Genomic DNA, 16,305 nt, shown 5'->3' with positions numbered 1-16,305 from the left:
ACTCACAATCAAAGCACCCCCAAGAGATAGCCATCCAGCCTCTGTTTAAAGACCTCCAAAGAAAGAGACTCTACCATGTTGCTAGACACTTCTCTTCTCTCAGAATTGGGCATAATATGGTTGTTAGGGTCTCTCTGTGGCTCCTAACTGCCATGTTAACATTTAAAGGACCAAATTTCTACTATTACACAGTGTCTCAATCAATTCTGGCTGTGATAACTGAGTGTAGTTTATTTAGTCAGCATTTATTTTGATCCCTGTTAGTTCTTCCTTCCTAGGTTTGATAAATTCTTGCCTCTTTTCTTCAGTTTTGGTCAAGAAGACATAATGTCTAAATGGTGGGAAAGCACATCTAATTATATAACCAAACTGGAGCAGCAGTTTGGCATTTTTTAACACTAAGGTTGGTTCCTTTTTAATTCCAAATTAGGTACGTTTTATTATATATACTTAGATTGGCCTAAATATCTGTCACAGTGAGAGATTCTCTTGCCATTCTACAACTGACCTGTAAGTTGTTTCAGAAATATGTTTTATAATATTCTCCTGGGTGCATTGTTTTCCATACTTTGTCAAATACTTACATACAGATGGATGCCAAAATTAAAAAAAACAAAACAATTTATTTGGTTGGTGAGAGGAGAAATCAAAAAATGTGATATCTTACATTCTTCTCTGCACTTCTGGCTAGGTAAGCCTTGAAAGGGATGAAGTCTTACTTCCTCAGTCTGGGTTGCTTTTTTTTACTTGCCAACTGTTGAAGTAGTTGCTTTGGTTTGATGGCCTTTAGGCAGAATTTCTAGGACCCATCTGTTAGCCTGTAGGTTTGCTTCTAAGCCTCTTATCCTGCATAGTCCTCATCAGTAAGGAAATGTGCAGAGCCAGAACTAGAGAAAATACGATCCTGGGGTGAGAATGGGACTATATGACTAAATGGTCCATAGGGAAATTACAGGAATATGAGGAAACTGGAAGATGTTCTGCATATGTCTTCCCTCTCCCCCCATTTAAAACGTGAAGGCATTTGGGGCCAGACAGCTCTTGGTGCTGACTTTCCCCCCTTCCAGCTGCTTTTCAATCACCTTGGTCCTCCCAGCAATGACCTTCTGGCCCCTGCCTTTGCCACTCTCTCCCTTCTCAGGAGATAAAGCTTTGGACGGTTACAGCAAGAAGAAATATGTCTGTAAGCTGCTCTTCATATTCCTGCTGGGCCATGACATCGACTTTGGGCACATGGAAGCTGTCAACCTGCTCAGCTCTAACAAATACACAGAGAAACAAATTGTGAGTAGATGCGATATACTGGCTTGTTGGGGCGAAGGGGACAGTTTTCTTTCAAATAACAGGCCTTGGCTCTCTTTTTCTCAGTTCAAAATGTCAATAGGACCTGTAGCAATCTACTTCCCAGAGTTTATTGTAAAAACAACTACAGCTCTAAATATGTAAATAGGTAAACAGGAGATCTGGGTGACATACATTGTTCTTGCTACCCATCTTATCTGCTATTGCTTTAGAAGTAGGCCTGGGTGGGTGTTAGAACATGGGTCTCTATATTACATATCCTTTTCATGGTTCTTTCTTTTGCCTTTTTATTTTGAATCAGTTGTATCTGTGAGGGTATGGAAAACCTCCTCCCTGTTAAATAATACAGGAGCTCCACTTTCTGACAGCTGCAGAACAGTGACCCAATGCATTTTATATTTAAACCTGATGTACTTTGGGAAGAAACATTTTGCCTCCCAAAGAAATGTGCCAGAATAGCTAAAACTGCAAAATCTGTAAAGCAGAGGGTGAGACAAAATAAAGATCTCATTCACTGAACAACACAGCACATGGTTTTTTTTCTCTCTCTTGAGGGCACTGTCTGGCCTGATCTTTTTCTGCTGAAGTGCAAAGTGGTGACACTGGAAGTACCTTGACATGCTCTTTGCCTCATCAGAGGTATGTCCATGCTTCTCCCACGTTTCTCAGCTCATCACTGCCTGCTTGTCTCTTTCTATTTGCTGTTCTAGGGCTACTTGTTCATTTCAGTGCTGGTGAACTCTAACAGCGAGCTGATCCGCCTAATCAACAATGCCATCAAGAATGACTTGGCAAGCCGCAACCCCACTTTTATGTGCCTGGCCCTGCATTGTATCGCTAACGTAGGCAGCCGTGAGATGGCTGAGGCCTTTGCCTCGGAGATCCCCCGCATCCTGGTGGCTGGGTAAGGTGGCACTGTTGAGAAAGGGCTTACTGTATGAGAGTTGTGTGTGTGTGTGTGTGTGTGTGTGTGTGTTTTATTTTTTTACAAGAGTGTATAGGAACAGAGGAAGCAGCCTTATACAAAATTCAGTACTTTATGTCTTAAGTTTTGTGTTTACATCAAGGAAAGGGAATGTATGGTGCTGCAGATGGGGTTGAACTCCAGCTTTCTTTAGCCCTAACCTGTGGCTGATGCTCACAGATTATGGGAGTTTTAGCCCAGTAACATCTGGAGAACCATTCCTTCCCCATTACTTGTTTACAGTGATTAGCAGCAGCTTTCTATGGTCTCTGGCAAACAGAAGTATTTTCCTTTTTCTGCTACTTGAAACTTTTATTTAGAATGCCAGGACTTGAACCTGGCACCATCTGGACACAAGACATCTAGTTAGTTAGATAGTTAGTTAGTTAGTTAATAAATATGCTGCCTTTTTCTTCGTACTGAATTCAAGATGGCTCACAACAAATAGAAGCAAAGTAGCTGTATACATAGGTTTAAAAAACATTAAATCAACAAATCTGTTAAAAACTAATTTAAAATAATTTTTAAAATACATTGTAGTAAAAAGGATAAAAATAACACATTCCATTAAAAGAGCCTTCTTCCACAGTGAGATAAGAGTCAAAAGCCTGCCTAAATAAAAAGATCTTTGCCTGCCAGTGGAAAGAGAACACACGGGAACCCAACCAAACCTCCCACTGGAGAGAAGGCTTGCTTCCCTGTCTTCAGTAAATATGCCTGTAACGGTGGTACAGAGAGAAAGTCCTCCACCAAAGAAATTAAAAGTCAGGCAGGCTCACAGACATGTGGTCTCAAGCCATGTTGGGGGGGTGGGGAGTGGTGGTTTAAAGGACATATCTAGTAACTAGTATTTTGAATTATGCCCAGAAAGAGACCAATAGCTAGTGAAGCTGGAGAAAGTTATGTGCAAGAGGGGACTTACGTTTTCCCTATAACCAGCCCTGGCCACATGTATTCTGCTTCTGAGCTATAGTCTCCCCATTAAGGTATCCAGCTGTCTGACCCACCCATTTATCTGTAATTGTGCCTCAGAGACACCATGGATAGTGTAAAACAGAGTGCTGCCCTCTGCCTGCTGCGCTTGTACAAGACCTCACCTGACCTGGTGCCCATGGGAGAGTGGACGTCACGTGTTGTGCACCTTCTGAATGATCAACATATGGTACATCCCTCTCAGTTCCTTCCCCCAGTTAGTCAATGCATGAAAGCTTCTGCCATCCCTGTACTAACTTGCTTAAGGTATATCCTACCCAATCAACATTTCCTTTCACATGATATATCCCTCTGGGAACATTCATTACTTTTCAACCCCCTTGTATCCAGTTTGCAGTTTATTCAAAATAATAAGCTACAACCCCATACTGAAGGGAGGACAGATTCCTGTTGATCTGTTTATGGTGACTCATTGATGCATTCTGCCCATTCTTAAAGCTAGAGCTGGGGAGCTGTCAGGCATCCAGAAGTTTTGGTCTACAGGTCTGATCAGCCCCAGATCCCATGGCTAATGATAAAGGATTGTGGGAGTTCCAGACCAAAGTATTCAGAGGACCAAAGTTTCCCCAAATGCTCCTCAGTGGTAATACTACACATTAGACCCTTTGCATTTCCAGCCTTGTCATAATGATAGCTTACACCATATACCCTGTGGGAACCATTTTTACAGCCCCACCATTCAAATGATGATGCCATTGGAGGATCCCTTTCTCTCTCTGTTCCTTCTCCTCCCTCCTTCCAATACAGGGGGTGGTCACAGCTGCAGTCAGTCTCATTGCCTGCCTCTGCAAGAAGAATCCTGATGATTTCAAGACCTGCGTCTCCTTGGCTGTATCCAGGCTTAGCAGGGTGAGTCCTGTATTTTGAGGAACAACTAGGAGCCATTTCATTTGTCATTAGTTTCCATGTTATTTACTTTATTTCTATGGGAGCGCTTGGGATTTGTGGAAGTCCACAGAGGGTGTGTATATGGGAAACAAGAATTCTGAGGGAATGGAGAAAAAAAAGACTATGACCAAATTGAAAAATTCATATTCAGCAAGCAAAGTACTGTATTTTCTGGCGTATAAGACTACTTTTTAACATAGGAAAATCTTCTCAAAAGTTGGGGGGCGTCTTATAGGCCGGGTGTCATCTTATAGGGCAGGTGCTGAAACTTCCGAGCCAGACTGGAGAATCTGCAGTCGCTGCATATAATGGGGGGAGCTTAAAAATGACTGCGGACGCATCCCCGCCATATGCAGCGATCGTATGAAAGCAGCTACCACTCTGATAGTCTTGGAGACAGGGAGGGCTGGGCAAGCAGGGAGAGCTGACCAGTCCAAGCAGGCTTTGTATACAACAAGGTTTCCTGCTAAGTACCTGCATGTCATAAGCATTTGAATTAAAATTACCATATTGAAATCAAATCTGATGGTTTTTAAAAAATTTTATTTGGTGTGTGTTGGAAGAGGGGTAGTCTTATATGGTGAGTATATCCCAAACTCTATATTTTAACTGGAAAAGTTGGGGGTCGTCATATACGCCCAGTCATCTTATACGCCGGAAAATATGGTACATTTATTTCCCCAGTTTGCATCATAGTATTTGCTGTGGATGGGTTGTGGGATTCTCCGTTCCATTGATGTTATGGGATATAGGAACATTCTGGGAAAGAGAGCAAAGAGATGAGGCAAAGGAATGAGGGGCTGACTTGGATGACTGGTAAATTATCATAGGGCCCAAACAGACAGGCCAAAATAAAGCTGCTTTGGGTCACTTTGGAGGTATGCTGTTTAAATGACGTATGCATCTTAAGAGGCCAGAAGCTGCACCAAAGTTGCTCTCCAGTCCTTAGGACTGGAGCATGACTTTGGCGCAGCTTCTGGCCTCTTAGGATGCATGCATAATTTAAACAGTATACCTCCAAAGTGACCCGAAGCAGCTTTATTTTGGCCAGTCTATTTGGGCCCATAGTACAGCTATGGAGGTGCTGAACAGATTTGTCTTTCTGTCATCTGATGTAAAGGAGTTTGAAACTGTAGTTGCTGGGCCTAATTCAAGCTTGTAGCCAGGAGCAGTGGCTATAGTCAGCTTTGGACTAATGACCTATTAATGAGGAGAAAAGTGAGGGAGTAGGGCAGCAAAAATGGAAAGAGTTTGGAGAATCATAGAATCATAGAGTAGGAAGAGATCACAAGGGCCATCAAGACCAACCCTCTGCCATACACGAATACACAATCAAAGCACTCCCAACAGATGCCCTTCCAACCGCTGTTTAAAAATCTCCAAAGAAGGAGACTCCATATGATGCCCTGTAAGGCCAGAAAAGGGTTTCTTGAACTGCTTTTGGAGCCTCCCTCCCCACCCCAGTTTGCCAGCTGCTATTAGTCCTGGAAAGAACACTCCGACCGATGCCAGTTGGAACGCTTCTCCTGATGCTAAGAACAGATGTGGGGCAGTGATTTTTATCAGGAAATCAGTAGGACAAGAGAGTATTTAACCTTGTCCAGGAAACATGCCACATGCAAATGGTCCCTTTCATGTTCCTTTCATTATGTGCATATCTCATTCAGCCTTTAGGACAACACTTCCTTACTTTCTGTCCACAGAGACTTCTCTGCCTGAAAAAGTAATTCTGCCATAAGATTCATTGTTGTTTTGCTGTGTCACACCTGTCTTTCTTTCCCTCTGCGGCTGGTAGCAGCTGTAAGAGGGAGGGGAAGACTTAAACAAGGAAAATGGCTCGAGGGGGAATTGATCACCTCCAGCAGTATGGCTCTGATCCAAACCACCTTGCTCCTGGAATGTTTTTAAGCCCATCTAATTTGATCCTAGGAACCAGACATAAAGCTTTTGTGGTAGTAAAATGGAGACGAGTGGTAAGAGAAGATGTTTTAACATTGCTCTTTGTGAGTTCTCTCACTTGCGCTCTGGGCTACAGCATATATATTCTTTCCCCATAGATCGTGTCTTCAGCCTCCACAGACCTACAGGACTACACTTATTACTTTGTGCCAGCCCCCTGGCTCTCGGTCAAGCTCCTGCGGCTGCTGCAGTGTTATCCTCCTCCAGGTAGGAAGATACCTGGAATGGGCAGAGAGAGATGTTCAGAGAAGAATACAAACAACGAATAGTTGTTATGCGCCTTCTTTGTTGACATATTGGGGTGGCCCTTGTACCACCAATTGTATAAATTCAATGGAATATGAGCACAGTTAAGTCCAACAATTTTGTTACCATCTTTAGGCAATTTGGCCCAGGTCTCCTGAAGAATCAGAGCAGATAGAGTTAAGGAAAGTGTGACCCTTCAGATGCTATGGGATTAAAACGTTCATCAGCTCCAAGCATACCCAATGGTTAAATACGGTGGAAGGTTGTAGTCTAGCAATATCTGGAAGGCCATAAATTACCACCACTGCCACCAACACAAATGTAACTGAAAATCAAGGACACGTAGTTCTACAATAGACAGAGTCTGGTGTACTAATGAGCATGACATTTGCTCCCTGTGAGTGGAATAATGTTCATTACATAACTACAAAGTTGTCATCTTTCCTTTTTGCCTCACTTCAATCCCAGAAATCATTTCTAATACTAAAGAACAAATGAAGGTTGGTACAGGAAGATGTGGAATTCCTAGTTTTATAGGGCTTTTCATGGGACTGTAACTTGAAAGCTGGCTGATTACAATGCTGATCTCAGTTGGTCCAGTAAAGTGTGGATGTTATCTATTTTTCGTCTCCTCGTTTTCAAAGGCCTGGTGCAGATGTAACAAGAAACCATGATTTCCCACAATATGAACAAGCCTTAGAGTCATGCACTTGCCTTTCTTCTCTCTTTCTTGTTTTCACTTTACAAGAGAAGATTGGAAAACCATACCACAGTATTCAGTATTCATATAGTTTTACTAACTGGCAAAACTTTGGTTGCTTCTCCTTATGGAGAATGATAGGTATTAATAATTTGGGGAGACTGGAAACTCCTATTATCTGATGTGGCAGGTGGAGTGCAGTTTGGATGCCTGCTTGGAACCAGGTTGTTGTTGTTATGTCTACCCATTACAGTGACCCTTAAGCAAATCTATAATGGAGTTTCTTGGCATAATTGGTTCAGATAAGGTTTACCATTGCCTTCCTTTGGGGCTGAGAGAGTGTGACTTGTCCAAAGTCATGAAGGTCGTTTCCATAGCCAAGCACTGAGTACTGGGAACCAATACCTTGATATATTGCTTTTTCTCCCCATTCCCTCTGCTTTCCCTACAGAAGATGCAGCAGTGAAAGGACGCCTGGTCGAGTGCCTGGAGACTATCCTCAACAAGGCCCAGGAGCCACCCAAGTCCAAGAAAGTGCAGCACTCCAACGCCAAGAATGCTATCCTTTTTGAAGCCATCAGTCTCATCATCCACTATGACAGGTGAGCAGACAGTCATACTTAGTCCTCCTTAGCTATACAGGCCCTCTAAATTTTCTTTATTTAATTAAAAATTAATACATAATTAAAAATTAAAATATAAATACTTATATTTCACCTTGTCACACAGAGGCAGTTAGCAAATTGTAGCCAAAGAAAGCTATCCTAACAAAGCTGCCTCAAAATACAATAATGACAGTCAGCAATGACAGAAATTTGATGGTTTTGCCCAGCTAAATAAATCAGTCTAACATGCCTGTGCCAATAAACAGATTGTAGGGTTGCCATAATTGAGGACCTCCAAACCGGGACAAATGTAGGACAAGGTTTAAAAATGTAGGACTTTTTTTTTTTTTTTTTTTTAAATTTCATGGCTAGGAAATTTAAAAAAAGGTCCTACATTTTTAAACCTTGTCCTCCTCCTCCTCCTCCTGGTCTGGGAGGAAGCCTAGGCCTGTTTCCAGGCCGGGAAGGGCGCGGGGCTGCTTGGAATCACGGCAATCGCCGCGGTGCCAAGCGTCCTCCTCCTCCTCCTCCCGGTCTGGGAGGAAGCTTAGGCCTGCTCCCAGGCCGGGAAGGAGGTGGAGGCTGCTCCTCATCGCGGCAATCGCCACGGTGGGAAGCATCCTCCTCCTCCTCCCGGTCTGGGAGGACGCCTCGGCCGGCTCCCAGGCCAGGAAAGAGGCGGGGGCTGCTCCTCATCGCGGCGATTGCCGCGGTGGGAAGCGGTCTCCTCCTCCTCCCTGGCCTCGTGGAGGCCTTGGAGGAGCCTGCGGCTGGAGCTCCGACCGTGGAGCCACCTCCAAGGCCTCGCTGGGGCCCGGGAGGGAGCGTCTCCGCGGCTGGAGCTCCAACCATGGAGAGCCCTCCCAGGCCTCAGCAAGGCCTTGGAGCCGCCGCTGGGGCTGAGGTGGCCGCGGTGGGCGGGGCCGTCCCGGTTTGGGTGCCGGACCGGGACCGGGATGGCACCGCCCAAACCAGGATTGTCCCGCCCCCCCCCCCGGCGGGATATGGCAACCCATATGGCACTGACAAGAAGATAATGTCAGAGTTAGTCAGTCCTCCAGTTGCACCCTTGCCCCTCCAGCCAAAGAAATTATGAAGGGCCCTTAAAGAAAAGTGTGTCTTGATGATCTTACAGCACAGACATGCTAGGAAAGGGAAAGACCTGCCTTCAGAAGAGATAAAACACTGAAAAAGCATGGCTTGAGGTTTTTGAACTTGTCTGTCTGGAGTGAGCATTTTAATATTCACCCATTTAGCTGGGCCCATGGGAAAAAATTAGAAGGAGAGCAGAGCCATGAAAATTGAAATAGTAGAAAAGATAACAAGGATTGGATTTCAGTCTTGAGAGAATTGAGTGGTTTAGCCTTTAGCCCTAACCTAACATGACTTAATCTGGATTTAAACCTGTTTTGTCAACCCACAGTGAACCCAACCTGTTGGTGCGGGCATGCAATCAACTTGGCCAGTTCTTACAGCATAGGGAGACCAACCTGCGATACCTGGCCCTGGAGAGTATGTGCACCCTCGCCAGCTCTGAATTTTCTCATGAGGCTGTCAAGACCCACATTGAAACAGTCATCAATGCTCTCAAGGTCAGAAGTCCTAAAGCCTTTTTCAGAGCAAATGAATAGTACCCATGAAATTAACTTTGTGACACTGGCCTAGTCAGTAGCTCTTTGCCACTCTCTTTGTGAACCAAATTAGTGTTGAATCTTGGCTGGGTATCTGGCATGACCTTGGCTCTCACTGCATTCTTCCTACTCTTTTTCAGACGGAACGGGATGTAAGTGTGCGCCAGCGGGCTGCTGACCTCCTCTATGCCATGTGTGACCGAACAAATGCCAAACAGATTGTCTCAGAGATGCTTAGCTACCTGGAGACTGCTGATTATTCCATCCGCGAGGAGATTGTGAGTAGGGGCTCAGAGCACAGGAGGAGGGAGTGGCGGAAAGGGTCTAAAAACCAAAGCTTGTTTCTCTGTCTCAGTGCATTTCTGAGCAACAGAGTAAGCACTGATGAATGGCAGGATTTCCAAGTTCTCCTACAGGGGGATGGCAGTGGTAGTCTGATATAGAAAAGTTTTCCTGGCAGCTGAAAGGCAGATTGAAGTTTGCAGAGAATATTTTACTTTTTGTCTCAGGTGCTGAAGGTGGCTATCCTGGCAGAGAAATATGCAGTGGACTACAGCTGGTATGTGGACACCATCCTCAACCTGATCCGTATTGCTGGGGACTATGTGAGTGAGGAAGTATGGTACCGTGTCATCCAGATTGTCATCAACCGGGATGATGTCCAAGGCTATGCTGCCAAGACAGTCTTTGAGGTGGGTGGGACAGATCAGGGACCATGAACACCATTTCCTTGCCTGCATGTAGCACAGGAGAGAAAATAGTTTTTTTCCTCCCTTTATGGGAGCATGAGATGTGTGTGTCCGGCTGCTTTGCTTGAGGAATGCTAACGGACATGAAGCAACCTCAGAGGAAATGTTTCTGTGGGGGATCTATGAATTATTATGTCTGTATCCATTAGGCTATGTGTGCTACTGTTTCTGCAGAAAAAAGAGCACCCCACACAAAGTTAGATGTATTAGTAGGTTTGGGTGAATCCCAAGGTTCTCAAAAGTACAAAAATCTCTTTGGGGGATAAAAATCCAAAGGAGGGGAACACCCCATCCCACAACAGCATCCATGGAATGCTGGCTGTTTGTTGAAATTCTAGCAATGGAAGACCTGATGGAAGTGGAATGGAGTGGGATGGAATGTTTTTGAAGCGAGTATAGCTGACTGACTGGAACAAGTGGAGAGAGATCTTTTTTTGGACTACAGCTTCCAGAATTCCCCGCACAGCCTGACCAGTGGCTCTAGTGGAGCCTCCTTTTTTGGTTTCCATTTATTCGTAATATTAATACATAAAACTAAGAGTTGGCCCAAGGTGTTTGGAAATCTTGGTGAAGGCCCCAGATCTATTATATAGGCTGCATCCAGATGTCCTCTCCAACAGGAGCAACTGCGGAGGTGGAGAGAGTTCAGCTTTCTCAATCCTCTTCTCCTCTACTGGTTCCAGGACATAAGCAGATTGTTCTTCATTCAGCTGCCCTTTCTGTTTATGCTTTTGTCAGCAGCAAAGGTGTGTAATATTCAGTTAAAGGTTTCTTCTGCTTTAGTATTATTAGTCCTGTCTTCCTGCCTCCACTTCTGCACTTTGAAATTTGCTTGAAGAGAATGAGGAAGGTGGCTTCCTGAATAATGGTGGTCAGTGATTGACACAGGGACCATCCAACCAACTCTGTTAAAATCTCATAATAATAATAATAATAATTTGTTTTATTTATATACCGCTATTCCAAAGATCATAGCGGTGAACAGCAAGTAAGCAAATTAGCAAGTAAGCTAATTTGCCCCCAACAGTCTGGGTACTCATTTTAGTGACCTCGGAAGGATGCAAGCCTGAGTCGAGCTTGGGCCCTTTGCTGGTCTTGAACTCGCAGCAAATGGTGTGAAGTGAAAATGGTTTTGCCCTGAGCCTAGTTCTGGATAAATGGCTATATGTGTTTCACACATGTCATGAATGCAGTTTCATTAGGTTTATTGCTGCATTTGTATTTGTCTGGCCACTGCCACAGTTTTGTGGGTTGGAGACCCAAAAGGAATCTTAAAAGACTTGATGCATTCAGAATCTGCAAATTGCATAGAAACTTACCTTCTCTCCACCCGAGTTCTAGCAGGTCCCTCTTCATATGGGAGCTCTCTCCTTGCCTATTCATCCACAAATAATTGCATTGTTTTTCATAGGCCCTGCAGGCTCCCGCTTGTCATGAGAACATGGTGAAGGTTGGAGGCTACATCCTAGGGGAGTTTGGGAACCTCATTGCTGGAGATCCTCGCTCCAGGTATGGTGTTGTGGGAGGAAGTAAAGTGGGTAAAGATGTGTTGCTTTGCAAGGAGAAAATTGGAAGCTTGTAGGTGTTGGTTCATTGCTTCTTCCTTTTCTATCCTTCAAACAACCTAGTGCAGACCTCCTACTGATACAGTAGTTTTCTGTATGCAAGGAACCACTTTTTATGAAGAATAATTCAGCAATGAAAGCTGCTATCTAGAGTCATACAACCCAAACATGTGTTTACCATTTCATGAGGACTACAGTTTAGTTCTACTGAGGAAGTCTTAATCTTTTCTTGCTTAGGTGGTACATATTAGAATGCTTCAGTTCAAATTTTATCCTTTCATTCTCATTTGCCTGTCACATAAGCTCCTAAGTCACAACTGATTGTGCCCTCTCATTCATTTTCCACATCTTCTACCAGCCCCCTGGTGCAGTTCAACCTCCTGCACTCCAAATTCCACCTCTGCAGTGTTTCTACGCGAGCTCTGCTTCTCTCCACCTACATCAAATTCATCAACCTCTTCCCCGAGACCAAGGGCACCATCCAGGAAGTGCTGCGTTCTGACAGCCAGATCCGCAATGCTGATGTGGAGCTCCAGCAGCGTGCTGTTGAATACCTCAAGCTCAGCTCTATTGCCAGCACAGATGTCCTGGTAAGGGCAGGGCAGGGGCCTAGAAGTATTGATAGGGTATGGGCTGGAGAAGGAGTTACTCAAGGAAGTTCAACCTTCATCTGAGAGAAGCTGCTTCAGAAAATGGAAGGTGGAAGGCTTTTCTTAAGAATTCTGACAGTTACAGAGCTGTGTCATAAACGTATTCTTTGGGCAGCTTATAAAATAAAAAGTTGTGTGTGCAGCTGACAAGCGTTCTCTGTGAGTCAAATGAGTGAGTTTTTTGGTCAGAGGCCTATCTTTGATTTCTTATTATAGAAACTTAAAGGTGATTCCATACTAAACCAATGTCGTCATAAAGTGTGCTGCAATTTCCCTTTAGAACAAGGTGCACAGGGAGCATACACTTTGTTTTAAGGCTGAATTGACCTTCCCTGATTGGGCGGAGGTAGACCAGCTACCATGATAATGTCCTATTTCCTCAGGAACAAAAGGTAGGCTCCAGTTTTCTGTTCGGAGGTTGTGGGACCTCTAATAAGTAAACCAGTTTGTTTTCTGCTTCAGTAACAAAAGAGAGCTTCAGGCTGGAACTCCAAACCAGCTTCCAGTGGAGCAATTCATTTTGAAAACAAGGTCTATGCTCCCTTTGTGCCTTGCCGCTTAACAGAAAACTGCAGGTTTGCTGCTACTACAAGTCAGTAGTAGGATGATGAGAGCAAAAATAAATAATAATAAAAGAAACTCTAGGTGAACTCTGTAAGCTCTTTTCTGCTTATTTCTGCCATAGTTTATCTTCTTAGCAGGGGAAATTTCTGTTCCTTTGGTGGTTCTGAAAAAATAAGAGAAAATTTTGGCTACTGCCTTGTAGCTGTTGTGGGAAATGTGCCTGGCCATACAGGGCTTTGACCATTTGAATCTATTCACCCATTTTCCTATTAAATAATTACAGTCATCAGGCTCTTTCCCTCAAAGGGTCCATGGTTTTAGCCTTCTACCGGAACCATAAAGTTCCCTGGCAAACATTATCAATGACTGTTCCCCATTCTCTTCCTTTCTCACACAGGCAACAGTACTAGAGGAGATGCCTCCATTCCCTGAACGAGAGTCATCTATCTTGGCTAAACTCAAGAAGAAAAAGGGCCCTGGAGCAGGCAGTGAGCTGGATGATGGCAAAAAGGATCCCAATTCTGAGATCAATGGGGGCATGGAGCCGTCAGCCAGCACTGCTGTGAGTAAAAGGGAAAGGGGTGAGAGGTGGAAGTTTTTTTGAGAGAAAGTGCCACTTTGTGGGTAAGATCAGGACTTACCAGAAAAAGGAAGAACTTGGGAGAGCTTCAAGAAAGTTGTCAAGATGGATCTCTTCCGGCAGGCCTTCCCGGAATAGAACCCGGCCACGTAAAGATCCCCCCACAGACTTACGTATATAAGTGAAGACTCTGCCCACTGTTATTCTATTATTGTACTGTTGTTTTTAGATTTTATTGTCTGTAATTTTAATGGATAGAATTGTTTAATCCTTTTATAAGGGTGGTGGTGGAAATTGTATATATTGTATTTTTAAAGGTTGTACACTGCTTTGATTGTGGTAACAAAAAGCGGGATATAAATTAAAGTTTTATTTATTTATTATCTAAGAGTCTTGGCAGCAGTGGTGAGAACTAAAGGCCCTGATTTTACTCCCAAGTGTATTTATTGTAAAATAGAACCTCTTAGGCTTTATACCAGCTATTTTCTGAGCTGGAGCATGCAAGATATGCTGGGCTATGTTTGCCAAAATTCAAAACAGCATCATGGTTGGTCATGATGAGCCTTGTAATCCTTCATATTTTTGGTAGAGCGGAGCTTGCTAAGCACTGCCCAATGCATTCACTTGGCTATAGCTGAGAAATGATCTATTGAAAGGGGTATGGATTCTCTCATGGCAGATAAATATTACCAACATTTCTGCAGCCTCAGAAGCTACCAGCTTCTTTCAGAGTCTATATTCTTCCTGGTCAAAATGTCTTGAACTGAATAGGTACCCTGGAACTGCCAATCAGTTGTTCAGTTGCACTGCCTTTTCCTTTGCCTGGTCTTTGCCAAAAGATAAATCTCTATCTAGGAGATAGGTGGCAGGATATGTAAGACATGTAGCCCAGACCCATTCTGGACTCTGACTTGCCCTTTCATCCTCTTCCTTTTCCATCATATTTTAGGCCAGTTCAGTTTCTCTCTCTCTTTTTAAAAAATGTAGTCAAAAAACCCAACATGACAAGCTAGGCTCACCCTCAACATCTGAAAGGAAGAAGTGAGATAAAATTGATATAAATGTGTCAAATTTGTCTAGATAGTCTAACTGCCAAATTTGAGGGTTTTTGGGCAGTTTAGTGCAATAGCAGAGATAAAGCATTCTCTCTCAGTACCGTACCAGTGACTTTTATTTAGTGCTCAAGATAGGTACCAAGATAGCTTGGGATCAGTTCTCACGTCAGGAACACATGAGCAGGGGCACTGTCTATATAAATATATATATATTACTTTTCCCTTTTCTTCCTTTCAGTCAACGCCATCCCCTTCTGCCGACTTGTTAGGCCTCCGAGCAGCCCCAGCCACTGCCTCTGGTGCCCCAGCCAGTGCTGGCAACCTCTTGGTGGATGTCTTCTCTGACAGCCCCTCAGCTGCAACGGGCCTTGTGCCTGGGGCTGAAGAAAACTTCCTGAGGTGAGGGGGCAATTGTGGAACCCAGATGTAGGCTCTTTTGTCTTCCTCTCTCTGCTTTCTTGGTTGGAATAAGAGCAAAGCAACAGTTTAGAAAGTATACAGGAGCAAGGAACAGAAGCTTGCAAGTCAGGATAAGTTTCGGAAGTTCCTCTCCAGTCAAGGAGTTGTGAACCATTTTTTGGGGTGAGAGCTTGCCCAATGGACTGTTAAGTTTTCCTCCCTTTCATGGATGGTTTAGGGATCTTGGATGAGAGAGAGAGCAATATTTTAGTAGTAAAACACCTGCTGCGGGGCCTGGGGCTCAGTTGCTGGCTTCTTATGACAGGCCTAAATAGCCAAGGATGGGAGGGAAGACCCCTGGCAATCTCAGTAGATAATACAAGGAGAGATAGACCAATAGTCAGACTTGGTATAAAAGGCGCCTTCCTCTGTTCCAGTTGGTGTTCTGGGTATTCCCCTATCCCCAGATATTTATTTTCATTTGGTAGATTTTATGGATTTTTGGGTTCTGGTTTCCATGTGGTTGGGGACCTCAGGGCTTTCTCTGTCTCCTTGGAAGAGAGGCATGTGTTAGTCCTCATGGTCTTGTCTTGCCATTTTTTTCACCCTTTGTGTGTGTGTGTGTGTATCTGTCTGTCTCTCTTCTTTCTCTACTGCCTCCTGGGAATGGCCTCCTCTTTCTTTCTCTCTATTTCTCTTTCTTGCTCTGCCTTGGATGAAGTAGTGACTTGGAGCCACCTCCTGAGAGTCCTGCGTCCTTATTGGTGGAGGCTGGCCTGCCTGCAGAGTAAGGGGCTGATACACTCTCTCCCTCAACTGATTCTGCCCACCCTGCAATCCTGATCCCTTGCCTCAGTGGTGTCTCCCGATGAGTCCTGTTCTTCCATTAGGCTTTCTGACAGCAGGATGGATGGATGTTTTTAGTATCTGAGTTTGACTTGACTAGTACTTGGTGAGAGGAGAAGGACATGATAATGATATAATAATAATTAATAATAGGTAAGATTTCACAAGTTTTTTTTAAAAAGCAAGACTGCATTCTGTTAGGTTTTGTATCTCTGTAGGGAAAGTTTGGCCTCCAGATCATTTTTGGACAAATTTCCCACAATCCCTTACCAATGGCTGTGCTGACTACAGCTTCTGGGAGCTGTTGCTCAAAACATTTGGAGGCCTAAATGTTCCCTACAACTTGTGTAGGTAATAAGGGAGATTTTGTCCAGAAGAAGCTGCTTGTCCTTACCATCAAAACCCTCCAAGGCCTTGCCATTGGAGTCCCCCCCTCACCTTTCTCTAGCACTCGGTACAGATAACAAGCCATGGTCTTCAGTTCTTCAGCTTCACCATCCAAAAGTTTCTGATCCCTTAAAAGGCTACTCTTTTTTTACCTGCTGCCCCATATGCTTGGAGCTTCCTCCTGAACACCTGTGTGATGCTAACTATCTTAGTCCTGTCACA

At 44.1% G+C, this 16,305-nt stretch overlaps 1 protein-coding gene across 4 annotated transcripts in view; it reads left to right on the top strand.

Annotated features, from left to right (window-relative positions):
- Positions 1-16,305, top strand: part of LOC149308984 (AP-2 complex subunit alpha-1) — a 38,682-nt gene that overhangs the window by 11,534 nt on the left and 10,843 nt on the right. For 2 of the 4 annotated variants that reach the window (XM_089531549.1, XM_089531548.1), the window contains exons 3-15: positions 1,142-1,284; positions 2,013-2,206; positions 3,299-3,428; positions 4,007-4,108; positions 6,205-6,313; positions 7,504-7,654; positions 9,081-9,249; positions 9,429-9,566; positions 9,798-9,980; positions 11,449-11,546; positions 11,961-12,192; positions 13,214-13,378; positions 14,690-14,850. In XM_089531549.1, the coding sequence (XP_089387675.1) occupies positions 1,142-1,284; positions 2,013-2,206; positions 3,299-3,428; positions 4,007-4,108; positions 6,205-6,313; positions 7,504-7,654; positions 9,081-9,249; positions 9,429-9,566; positions 9,798-9,980; positions 11,449-11,546; positions 11,961-12,192; positions 13,214-13,378; positions 14,690-14,850 (1,975 nt within the window). Of the gene's footprint in view, positions 1-1,141; positions 1,285-2,012; positions 2,207-3,298; positions 3,429-4,006; positions 4,109-6,204; positions 6,314-7,503; positions 7,655-9,080; positions 9,250-9,428; positions 9,567-9,797; positions 9,981-11,448; positions 11,547-11,960; positions 12,193-13,213; positions 13,379-14,689; positions 14,851-15,571; positions 15,638-16,305 lie in introns of all 4 variants that reach the window. The other 2 variants (XM_089531547.1, XM_089531546.1) reach the window with 2 other exon arrangements.

The sequence above is a fragment of the Sceloporus occidentalis genome, unplaced genomic scaffold (assembly GCF_023333645.1).
Source record: "Sceloporus occidentalis isolate IW3139 unplaced genomic scaffold, rSceOcc1.0.p SCAF_7, whole genome shotgun sequence".
In the NCBI taxonomy this organism is placed as follows: domain Eukaryota; kingdom Metazoa; phylum Chordata; class Lepidosauria; order Squamata; family Phrynosomatidae; genus Sceloporus; species Sceloporus occidentalis.
The sequence above is the reverse complement of the archived record's forward strand: the minus strand, read 5'-3'. Positions and strand labels throughout refer to the sequence as shown.